Source organism: Rousettus aegyptiacus, unplaced genomic scaffold (genome assembly GCF_014176215.1).
Source record: "Rousettus aegyptiacus isolate mRouAeg1 unplaced genomic scaffold, mRouAeg1.p scaffold_m13_p_12, whole genome shotgun sequence".
Lineage (NCBI taxonomy): Eukaryota > Metazoa > Chordata > Mammalia > Chiroptera > Pteropodidae > Rousettus > Rousettus aegyptiacus.
Window position 1 is genome coordinate 18784175 of NW_023416287.1, and position 12351 is coordinate 18796525.

The following is a 12351-nucleotide window of genomic DNA, read 5'->3' on the forward strand; positions in this document are numbered from 1 at the left end:
CAGGTAAGGGCTTGGGATATTTTAGGAGACAGGCCCTAATAGTTCAGGACAAATGTTACTTCTGCTCAGTGGTTGACCTTAAAGATAAAAGTAAGTTATTATACCAGAAAAAAGGAATTTATTCAGAAACAGCAAATGATTGCAATTCAGGACAAGCAAGCTATAACAAAAACCATAGGCAAGTCCGACAAAGGAGAGGAACTTTATGGAGAAAAGTTGGGAGGGGTTTTGAACAAAAGTCCATTGGAAAGATGAAGGTTTCTCATTGACTGAATTGCTGGAGTAGTTGATTTCTTGTGGGAGATGTATATCTTCTCCTGTTGGGGGCCTATAATTGATTATTTCCTCTTGAGGATTCATCCCTTAAGGTCTGCAATTGACATTGAGTGGTACTGTGTGATAGCTCTCCCTTCTGGCTTCCTGACTCCATTTGAGCGAGGTTTCCTTTTGTTTTCAGATCAGCAAGCCCCAGGCCCAATGCCTGGTTACTGTCTCACAGAGCTGGGGCGGGGAGTGAGGAAGGATTTCTGAATTCCTGCTTCTTACTCTAGGCTGTCATTGAAAAATGCCTGGGGACCAGTGATCAGTGTACATTTAGCTTAGCAGTGGGAGAAACTCTAGCCCCTCTGAGAATCCCTGGGAGAAAGGGAGAAGTGGGCACAAGTGGGACCATTGTTTGGGAGCCGCCTTAGGCTATAGGAACCTCAGGCCAGAGCCTTCTGGCTGTAGGGACCCATGGCATTGCCCAGTCACAACCAGCCACCCCAGCCATCCGTTTTTATCTGCAAATCCCCCCAGGAGAGAATGCCCAGTGACATCCAGTATGGAGTTGTAGTCATTCTTTTTTTCCTGAGAGGAGCTCCTCAGAAGGGGGGAAAGGTAAAAGATTGAATGGCAGTTCCTTAATGTTTCCTTTCTGCCTGGCTAGTCTGCATTCCCGGGATTTGGAGGCATCTTCAGGTGTTCCCAGATTTGAAGGCAGCATTGTCTCCAACTGTCGGTCCAGAGAAACGCTGTACAGAAGTGCTGCCTTAGGGCCGGAGTAACGGGTTTTTTTCCGGCTCCAGAGATAGCGCGTGCGCAGTACACGGGACTCCCACAGTCAAGTGGACGCGGGAAGGAAAAAGGATCTTTCGGGTCCGTTAAAAAAACAGCCGCACACCGTCAAGCAGCTTACAGATGCTATTTGGATTTTAGCCCAAGCCAAGTCTCCTTGTAGTCCCGCCTCCTGAAAGCTATGCCCCAGTCTCGATTGCCATGCCCGCGCGCAGTCCGGAAAAGCCACACCTATTACAAATTACTCCCCTAGAAGGGGTCCCAGGGTCCCTGGGGAGCCCCGTCTTGCCCCGCAGGCGGCGGCAAGGCGAGCAGGTTCAGCAGTTGGGGTTGAGCACGCGGCAGGAGCAGACGCTGCGGAAGAAGCGGCAGCTGCAGGAGGCGCACGGGTCACAGCAGGCGGGCGCCGGCGACTTGCAGCTGCTCCGGTTGGCCACACAGGGGGTGGGCGGTGGGGGCCGGGGCCGCTCTACCTTCATCGAAGGCTTTCTCTGTGGGGAAACACCAGGGCTGCCCGAGTCGCCCACGCGCGCCTCACCTGTGCTCACCTCTGCCTGGGAGCCCTGAGTTACGGAGGCCTCCAACGAGACATTCCCACACGCTGCCACTGCCTGAGCCTGCTGGACTCATACCTACCAGGCCTAGGGGGTCTCCCCTGTCTCCATCCCCGTAAAAATTGATAAGGCCCACTTCCCTCCTTAGGGGATCCCATTCAGCTCCAGTTTTTAACTACCGTGTCTTCCTTTTCTCCTTCTGGTGTATCGGCAATCCCTGTCACTTCTGCCTTTTCAACAAATCTGGAGTCCACCCACTTCTTCACCTGTGCTAGGCCAGGCCACTGTCTTCTTTCTGCTGCTCTGGCCCCATACAATCCGCCCTCCAATACTCCAAAGGCACCTCTCCAAAGACCTATGACGGCATCCCGCCCTGGTTTGAAGCCCCCCAATAGTTTTTCTTTGTACTTAGAATAAAACATAAACTTTACTTTGGCCCTTGAGGCTCTCTGTGGTTTGGCCCCAGCCACCTCTCTCACCTGTCTTCACCACACTGCCCCACTGACCTCCAGTGCACCAAACACAGAAAAATGTTACTGCTTCAGGGCCTTTGAGCTGGCTCCTCCCTTTCTTGGGGATATTTTTTGCCATGCTGTTCTATACAGGTAACTACTAGCCATATGAGGCTACTGAGTACTTGAAACTGTGTCTAGCTAGCATAAGTAAAGAACTTAATGTTCAAATTTTATTTAATTTAGATTAAATTTAAAACTGAAGTAGTGTAAATTTTTTTGTTGAACACTTTCATTTTGTTAGGACTACGTTTGACTTTGTTAAAAATTAGCATTGGAATTGAGAAGTATTGTAAGTGTAAAACATGAACCAAGTTTCAAGACTTAGCCTAAGGATAAAAAGGTAAAATATCCCAACTTTTTAATGTTGATTAATATTAAAATAATATTTTGGATAAGTTAACTAAAATATTAAAGTTAATTCCATGTGTTTCTTTTTATTTTTTAAAAATGTGGCTACTAGAACATTTAAAATTGTATATGTGGCTCACATTGGATTTCTTTTGAGCATTGCTGCTCTAGATTATTGAGTTTTTTCAGCCTAGGTGCTACTTCGTTGGAGGGCTTCTTTGGAGACCACTCTTCTTTTCAGTGTCTCATTACTATGCTTTAATTCTTTCAGTGTTTATCATATTCTGAATTTATATAATCTGTTTTTGATTCACTTGCTGTTTGTCAGTTTCCCTCACAAGAATGTAAACTCCATAAGAACAAGGATGTATCTCCCTTGTTCATTTCTATATTCCCAGTACCTAGCATATAAATATACTACTGATCAATTACATACTCTTATCTATCAATCATCTGATCTGCTTGTCACTTTACAGAAGGCCCAGAGAGAAGCAGAGACTTTCTCAAGATCAGACAGTGCCGGGTCCTACCTCCTAATGCCTAGTCCAGGACTTTCTGCTCTGGTTACAGCTGATCTGATAAACAGAAGCCACTAAGACAGGAATAACATGAGCATTTCAACAATGCCTTAATCAATTATTTCCCACATAAAGGAACCTGTATCATAGTGGTATGATTTTAGGTGGTTCATGAATATTAATTGATGCCGAATCACATAATGAGAAAGGATTCTTTTTTTAATCTTGTTCAACTTGAAAGACTCAATTTGGTGCCAATATGTCCTAAATGTCTCCCTAACACTTTCTGCCCTGTAACGCAAAGAGTAAGCCTCAGATTTAGAGCATTTGGCAACACCATCCAGCCAAAATCTACTAACAATGTCTTATTTTCATATTATTTATTTTTACCTTCTATTTATGACAAGTGATATTGGTTTTCTATCCTAGCTATATACTTTTTTTTTTTTAAGTTTTAATTTTAAACAACTATATTAAGGAGATGAAACTCAGATATGGCAAAAGTTGTGAAATGGTTCCAAAATTACTGAGGTTTGGGAAACATTGCATTCATACAGAAGAATTAGTGATGATGGATTTCAGGTAGGAGGCTAGGTAGTATAGGAAGATACTTTTTATGAGGTAAGCTATTTTATTCAGTGAACCTTAGCCCCCTGGGTTTCTGTACAGGTCTGGTTCAGGGCTGAAAGCCAGGAAGCCTTTAAATAGCTGTCAGCTGCTTTTGTTCATGTAGGCCTGGAAAATCTTTGAGTTCCTAGCCAGAACTTGGGGATCTTCTCCTTTTAAGTCCAGTCCCTCCCCCACAAAGAGAACTCACAGGCCTACCTTGGAAGATCTCTTCTTCTTTTCCGCCTCTTTTCTGCTCATCTTTTTGGATTTCTTGTTTAATGCTTCAAAGAGAGACAGAAGGAGCAAAGCCAGATGTTTCTGGGGGCCCTGAGCTGAGGGGGTTCTTGGAAGTCCCAGGATAGGGGAAAGGAGGAGAGGATGGCTAGATGAATCACATCTTGGTACTTAGGCCAGCAGGTTCTTGTTAACCTGGCTGCTGATCTGGAACTGGAGACTGAGAACAAAGTGTCTTCTGAGGGAAGGCAAAGAGGAAATTCAAGGGGGCCCTGGAAAATGGACTCAGTGTCTTGTACATGGGTGAACCTGCGTTTCCCATATTCCTATTTTCCATTTCTCAGAGCTTTTGGAGCCAGGCAGAACTGATGTGAATCCAGCCTTTGCCACACAGCTGTGTGGCCTTAGCCAACCTACTTAATTAATATCCTGAGGACTCAGTTTTCTCATATGCAAATAGGGTAATACTTGTTGGATGTCTTGAGGATAAATAAAGTATGTTTATAGAGTGGAAAGTCTGGCACATCGAAGGTGATCAATGAGTGTTGATGTGCCCCAGCCCTTTCCCTTGCCTTACTTTGCTGATACATCTAGAATATCCTCTTTTCCCAGTAAGAAGCAAGGCAGTAAGGAATATCCATTTTTAGCTTAGGTTCTGGAGTTAAGTACCTGGGTTTGAATTCTGGCTCTGTCAGTTAAGAACTGTGTGATCTTATGTTAGTTACTTAACTTTCTTAAGCCTAAATTTTCTCAACTGTGAAAATCGTATTCACCTCATAGTGCTTAGCACACAATAAGTATGTTTATTACTAGCAGGTGAAGTCAAACCAGAAGATCTCTAGTGCCAGCTCTAATGCTCCTGATATTTTCCGTGAGCATTCTCAAGCCTGGCATGACAAGACTGCTCATCCCAAATTTGCTTATATTTTGCAGGATTTCCTAAAGTTTGTTACCATCGATAGGAGTTCTGTGATTTAATAGGTTTCAGAAATGCTACATTAAATCAAGTTCACTAATTGTCTTGACTTCAGGCTTTCTCAGAGCCTCTAACATGCTAAGCTGTATAGCAAATTGTTGGCATGCGGGGCTTTCCCAAACCAAATGAGTCAAGGGATGGTTTATTCCTCCAGGATTATTTCATGAAATGAGCAAAAACAAGCCATGACCTATGGCAATGGATCCTGCTATTAGCCTGGGGAGCATGTTTGACATCCTGCAGCCCTTTCTCATGGGCCAGAACCCAGAGCTGTGTCCCAGGCCAGGCTACTTACCCACGATAGAGACAGAAGGAGAATCCAACAACGTAATGGAGGAGTTGTTCCCCAGGCTCCTGTCATCTCTGGGATTTTCTTCAGGTGCCAGATGGCTGTGGGCAGTGAGGAAACACAGGCAGACCAGCAGGGTAGCCAGGAACAGGCGAGTAACATCCATCTTGGGAGGACTAAATGGGAAAGGGAAGGCAGTAGGGGTTGTGGCAAGAGAATGTGCCCTCCTGCTTTCCTGGTTTCTCTGGGCTGGTGCTCTTACCCCATAATACAAGTGTCCCAGTGGAGCTGGAGGACCAGCAAGGCTTGGGACAGGGAAGGGAAACTGATGAAGGAAGAAGAGAGAAAAAGAGAAACGGGAAGAGGAAGACAGATAAGGAAGGGAGGGCGAATGAAGCAAAGAGAAAAGGAGTGCATTGCAATTGGTCTCTGCCATTCAGAGGGTGGAGTGCTGTGTTTTTGGTAAATTTTTTTTTTTTAAGTCAGTGGTCCCGGGAGACCCTAGGCCTGGACAGAGTTGTTGAAATTTCCCTAGGACTGCCTCACAGTGGCAGAGGTTTTACTAAGGTGCAGAGTATAATGCTCATAAGTTAGACTCAGTAAGAAAGATGCAGAGATAAAGGGTTCTTTTAGACAAATGTGTATGTCATCACATACACTTTATTCCCATACCCAGAGGGAATGAATGAAGGTATAGTTTGTGTCAGGAGAATGGACCTATCGACATAGGCTAACTGGATTTGTTGATTTGTTGATTTGTTGATCTATTGCTAGCTGGATTTTGGTGAAGCAGATGAATCTCAGAATAGATTTCTTCCCTTGAATGTCAGGGTTTGGCTCAATCAGGGCTTCAGCAACATCTTCATCTTCTCTGAGTGTAGGATCCCTACTTTGGATCTTCCTATGCATGTTCTCTGTGATCCGGGAGGAAATATTGAGGCTGCTTTTCCAAGGTTCTGTCTACCCTGCCATAAGGCACTGTGGGCAAGAAGAGACTAAAACAGTCTGCTCATGCTGGTCCTGCCCACTTCTGGGCTCCCCTTAGAGTACCTGGCCAATATCTAGCCTATTCCTCAGCTTGGTGGGAGTAAAATTTTCTGCATGTCTGTTATAGCCCAGGAGGAGGGGATCCAAACAGTCGGCCCTTACCTTCATTATAAACATCTTGAAGTCCATCCTCTTCCCATCTCAGCCCTAATGCCAGTTCTGATATCTTTTGATCCTTTCATCACTGGGCATTTGCTTATCATGAACTGGCCACCAATTTTCTTTCTCAAAGCCCGGTAATGAGTCAATGAAATTAGCACTGGGCTGGGAGTCAGGACTTTTGAGTTTTTGTCTTGGCTTAAGCATTAGTAAAATGCATGACTTTGGATAAATCCATTTTTTTTTTATGAACTCTAATATTCTTCCTGTTAAAACTAGGGAGTGGGCTAGGTCAGTGGTTTGCATTCATTTAGCAGGGAAACTTTTCAAGTATACCAAAATTTCAATATGTAAAACAGAAAAGGCAATAAGGAAGTTTCTTAGGCAGCTCATATCTTTATTGTATGGTGGGTTAACATGTCTCTTCAAGCCCTAACACCCAACACATCTCTTCAGGCCTCAGGTTCCTAGTTTGTGCAATTTGATCTCTGAGGTTCCTAGCCCCTATCAGCAATAGTTAAAGGAGACACATCTGTACCAGTAAGGGCTAGTTATTTGCTCCATTCTCTGCTTCTCAGAACTTTTACTGTCTCCTGTCAAAGCTCTTATCACATTCTTTATGTGTTTGTCTCTCCTACTTGATAAAAAGTGAGATCATGTTTTACTCATTTCTATGGCCTAGAGCCTAGCACGGTGACAAGAGTAGTAACTTGGCCAATGTCCAGGGAAGGCCTTGATTTATTCATAACGGACAGCAAAACCCCATTCCATTCTCCTAGTATTGGTTTAGATGTGGGCATGTGACTGAAGATGATCTAACCAGAGGAAGCCCAGGCCTTCTTCTGGTTGTTTAGGGAAGCTCTTTTTCTCTCAGTGGATATGTAATAAGAAGCTCTCAGTCCTGGTTAGTTCTGGTAGCCATCTTGTAGAGGGAAGACATCTTTAGGATGAAGCTGACACAGTTAGGCAGATTGGACAGATAGTAAGAAAAGACATCATTAAGCCACTAGGTTAGAACTTGCCTGAAGTTTATCTTATATCTGGACTTATTAGTCAGATAAACCAATACCTTCCCCTTTATTGTTTTAAACTCATTTAAATTCGGTTTTCTCTTAGTCTCAACCCATGGCATTCTTAAGGATACTTTTCCTTGTCAAGTGCTCTGGAGGTACGTCTTCAGGTCTAAAATTGACTCTTAGGTAAAACTTGCATAGAGTACAAATTCTCTCCAGTATGGCAAATGATGGCTGTTGGGTTTGTTTTCTTTTTTCTCCTTTCTATTTTCCCCTTGAAAAAGTAACTGGCTTGCCTTTAGGGGTTATATTATATGAAAAATTCCTTTTCTTTGAACACCGGGATCACTGTTAGCATAGTGAAAGGTTCACGCTGTTAGATGTGCACAGGAACTGAGACCAGCTAAGGGAATAGCAGGTCCCCATCTCCCAATTCTAATGTGAGTGACTGGAGCAAGCACATTATATTTGCTCTATCATTATCTATTAACTGATAGAGTAATTAATTGCTTCACTGGGTAAAGATATTGATGACCCTTATTCAAAGGCCAGTGTGATCTAAGAAAAATAACCTGCGCCATTACCAACCAATAATATTTCTCATTAATTTATCAAGTTTCAGATTTGCTTTTGGACAGAGCTAGGTCCTAATGAGACAAGAGTTAGGACTGATAAGTTTTGATTATTAGAGGCACAGGAAAATCTCCATCATAAATAGTTATCATAATGTTTTAAAACTTTCTATTGCACCATGCTGCCTAGAAGTCATAAAAATTCAATGTAATAACACCTGGAATACAAAGAAGAAATATAATTATTAGAAATTACAAGGTAATATTTTGATTAGTTGCATAAAATTAAATATATATTTTGAAATTTTATTCTGGATCTCTGATTTCTTCCAAAAGCAATTTTGTATTTAATTTCAGCTTTCTGATCATTACAAAAGAGACCTTTTTTTTTTTTTTTTTTTTTTTAAGTAGCAGAACTCTAGGTTCGATGGGTATTAGAACAACAAATCGGAAATAAATTCAACGTGAAGGGAAAACAAGGAAAGGAAAGGATGGAGATATGGTAGGATGGATTGGGGAGAAGCTCTGATTAAGGCAAGTCACAAGAGTCATGTCATTGATTGGGAAGCAATATAAATAATTGTTCTATTTCTTTGGGTTTTCTTTATCATATATGATATAATGCTAATCAAAAGGCATGCTGGGAATTCCTGAAAAGAAGTGAAAGAGTGGGAAGTCTGAGTTAGAAAAGGAGTGGCTGGAGTTTGTGGAAGATTAACTGAGACCCGAAGTCCACATTCGTCACTTCCTCTGAACATCTAATAATACAGGAAGGAGATCACTTCACCATCAGAGCAGCCAGTAGGCCTAATAGAAATACTAGCCACTGCACAATGGGTAAGGAGGAAATCTCACCAGGTAACAACATCTCCAGACTAATTCGGAATACATAGTGAATCCCAGGGTTTGAAAGAAGGAAGGAAGGAAAGAAAGAAAGAAAGAAAGAAAGAAAGAAAGAAAGAAAGAAAGAAAGAAAGAAAGAAAGAAGGAAGGAAGGAAGGAAGGAAGGAAGGAAGGAAGGAAGGAAGGAAGGAAGGAAGGAAGGAAGGAAGGAAGGAAAAAAAAAGAAAAATTCCTTTGCCATACAAGCAACTCTTAAGGAATAAACTTAAGATACAATTTCTTAGAACCTACATGACTTAGTGGAAGTATAAAACTAGACTGATTCTGGGAAGTATGCAGTCTCAGTGGAACTAGTCTTATTTGTGTATTTGGTGAGGGCTAAGAACCAGTATTCATTGATCTTATGGGGATATGTATATTTAAAATGTAATATAGGTTCATAAAACCTAGTTGTATTATGATCTTTAGGGTAAGAATTTTTAAGAATTCAGAATTTTGTGAATTTTAGGAAAACAATATCATCTATACACTATATTAAAACATACATAAGGGAACTGGGAGCGCTTATGATTAAAAAAAAAAGTATTGATGCTTCTGTATCAACAGGTGAGAATATTCATAATAAACAAAGACTATAAATTGATTCACATCAATTCAGGTCAGGTTTTGTTGCCAAATTATTTCAGGTAAGGTCAGATTTTCCTGCCAAATGAATTACCAAAGGAAACTAAAAATTACCATTTTCAGAGTTTGGGGATTTTGCAATTTCAGGTAAAGGATTACAGATTTGTATAAACCTTCATTGCTGTTACTATACAACATGGAATACACATTTCCTACTATTCATACAGAATAATACTGACACCAGTGACTACCTGTGCAATTGTATTTCTCAAGAGTAACTTGTCCTTTCACTCTGTAGTGGTAAGACTTTGATCTGTGGTATCACTAATGACAATTCCTCCTCTTAAACTCATCATCTCCTTTAAGTTACTGCTTAGGACTTAAGATGAATTTCTCTTCAGCATAGTAGATAAAAAGAATCCAGAAAGGGGAGTCAGGTCACCTGGTATACCTGCCATTTTAATGGCTGTGTAATACTGGGCCTGTCTGGGCTTCTGCTTTCTTATCCGTAAAACGAGAAAATAGGACTACATGACTCAGTACACATTACAAGGCAAAGAGTAGAAACTTAATAAAGATTTGTTTAAAGAATCAAGTAAACTAAAGACCTTTCAATTCTAAAACTCTATTAATCTGTAATTTCTGATTCTTACTTCCCAGGCTTTGGGGCAGGTTAAACAGTTGCACAAAGATTTTGTACAGGCCACTTTCTGTGTATCCTTGAGTTGAGGAATTTACAAATGTATGTCACTGAATTTGATTAAACTCTGGAAAAAAGGTCATGCGACACCATGGCTAAATGCAATTGGTTTATGTATCTCAGGAGTCTTGTATATGTGTGTGCATGCGTGTGTGTGTGTGTGTGTGTGTACATGAGTACTAATGTGTAAGAGCTCTGATTGAGAGAATATGGGAGACAACAGTGTCCAGATCATCTCTGAGTTTGATAAGGTGAGGAAACAGTATGTCAGTATACAGCGCACACTGAGTATGTACCTCACACATCTCGTCAACACTGGGGATAGCCTGATATCTTAATCTTTCAGGGTCAAAGTCTTGGTTCCCAAAGCAAAGGAAAAGATTATAATCTCCCAATGATGGGGGATGACTGACCACCTATTAGGACAGAGGTATAGTGAGAGATGGGAGCTGAGGAAGAGGTAAAGGCAGCAGAGTCTTTTTGAAGACAGTGAACAATATTGGCTGCTGATGCCTATACTAGGCGTTAATGAGGCATAGCCCTGACAGCCTGCCCTGGGAATTGCTTGGTGGCACCAGTGAGGGAAGCAGGATGTCTGGGCAGCCTGAAAGCTGGCATTGCAGAGGTGACTGGGCTCAGTTGGTTGTAACAATGGCTTCCACTAGTCCTGCCACACAGCAATGGCCAGGATCTGGGCGAAGCTCATCTCTGTGGAGGAGAAAAGCGGCCAGAGGTAAAGTAATGTTCAGTAGTGGCCCAGCATGGAGGAGTAACTCATATAGCCTACTGGCATTGGAGGTACTCTCCCCTAACCAGTCTTTTGGAACTAAACATATACTTGGGAAGAAAGGGAAATTATATCCGGAGGGAATATTAACCTTGACATTGTCTCCAAAACTGTGCATGTGTGCATTTTTCTGGAAAGAATGTCCATAGCTTTCTCTGGATCCGGAAGAAAGTCTCTGGCCCCTAAAAAGCCCAGTACCACTCTATTTCTAGGAGCTAAAAATGGAGACCCCTTCTTTGTATATTTGTTCTGAAACCTGAGTGGGGCTCATCCAGAATCACGGGCACATGAAGCAGAGGTAGTCAATTTTCTTCTGTTCAGGCAATAATTCAGTTCTATAGTTAGGAAAGTAAACTTGTTTGAAGGGGCACATCATTCCAGACTAATGCTGGTTTAAAATATATTAAAGAAATAAAACATTGAAGCAAACTGATGAATATAAACAGTGTGGTCCCATTTGTGAACAAATATCAAAAGTCCCTCAAATGCATATATGCTTACATATGCAAAGAAAAAACCTGGAAGAATACACATTAAAATTTTAATTGCATTTACTTCTTAGGAGTGAAATTGAGGATGGGAGTGATATAGAGACATGTACTTTGATTTTTTCTTTTCAAATATGTTACTACTTTGTAATTAAAAAAAAACAACAGGGAATGACATAAATAAATTACTGGATGCTGCTTGACTTATCAAAAGATCTAAAGAAGCTGGATGGAGAGTTATATTTGATTTCTGACAAGACTGGGGAATTTGCAAGACCTTCCTCCCCCTTCATACCTCGAACTCAGGATACAGTTTGCTTTTAGCACCTAATGCTTTGTCACCAAAACATAAGACTTTCTCCAAGTGCATCTTCTTTCTACCTGGGGTCCCTTGTGATGTATAGCCATGTGTGAAAAACATTGATTTTGTCCATCTACTCTGATTCTACAGGTAAGGAAACTGAGGCTGAGAGTAGGAAAGGGGTTTTCCAGGCAAAAACTTGAATTAGTAGGAGTCAAGACTAAAAGTTCTTTCACTGTGCTACTCTTTCCACTGTAAGAGAACCCAAATTGCTAATTAGTGACAAAGTCAGGGACATAAATCATAATAGCTTCCATTTACTGAGTATCTGCTATATGCCAGACTCTAGGCAATCAGTACATTTAATCTTCTCAACCAGCTACACGTCACAGCCGAGGAACCTGAAATCCAGAGCAGCCCAAGGGACAGCGGTAGTGAGTGACAGAGAGATCAGTCAATCTCAATTCTGCCTGACTCCAGAGACATACAAGAAGGTTGATGCCTTTTCCTTAAGTGAAAAGAAGGAAAACTTCAAATCCTTTCTTTTGGTGGTCTGCCATCTGGTCCAGTCCAGCTTGCTACAGTAGAAATAAAACAAAAACCCAAACCAGTATCTATCCCAATTCTCAAGCCCTGGTTTTAGAAGTCCTGCAGTTCTGTACACTCAGTGCTCCAGCAGTAAAGGTTATTGATTGCCAGACTGCCTAAAAATGTGCAGCTAAGGGGAGGGTGATGCATTGCTTAATCACTAACCCTTCCTCCTCTATTGACAGGTCCC

At 41.7% G+C, this 12351-nt stretch overlaps 1 protein-coding gene across 1 annotated transcript; it reads right to left on the bottom strand.

The window, feature by feature from the left end:
* Positions 1-1373: 1373 nt before the first annotated feature.
* On the bottom strand, positions 1374-5265 carry LOC107519502 (agouti signaling protein). The gene is made up of 3 exons (XM_016162265.2): positions 5106-5265; positions 3817-3881; positions 1374-1547 (listed from the first exon to the last, which is right to left on the bottom strand). Exons 1-3 carry the CDS (start codon positions 5263-5265, stop codon positions 1374-1376), a joined length of 399 nt encoding a protein of 132 aa, XP_016017751.2.
* Positions 5266-12351: the final 7086 nt, after the last annotated feature.

What these genes read in the sequence shown, in the direction of transcription:
- LOC107519502 (XM_016162265.2), bottom strand. Translation starts at nt 5,265, where the DNA reads ATGGATGTTACTCGCCTGTTCCTGGCTACCCTGCTGGTCTGCCTGTGT. An exon ending in TCCTTCTGTCTCTATCGTGG is followed by an intron (nt 3,882 to 5,105) that starts GTAAGTAGCCTG and finishes CTCTCTTTGAAG; the next exon opens with CATTAAACAAGAAATCCAAA. An exon ending in AGAAGAAGAGATCTTCCAAG is followed by an intron (nt 1,548 to 3,816) that starts GTAGGCCTGTGA and finishes GTTTCCCCACAG; the next exon opens with AGAAAGCCTTCGATGAAGGT.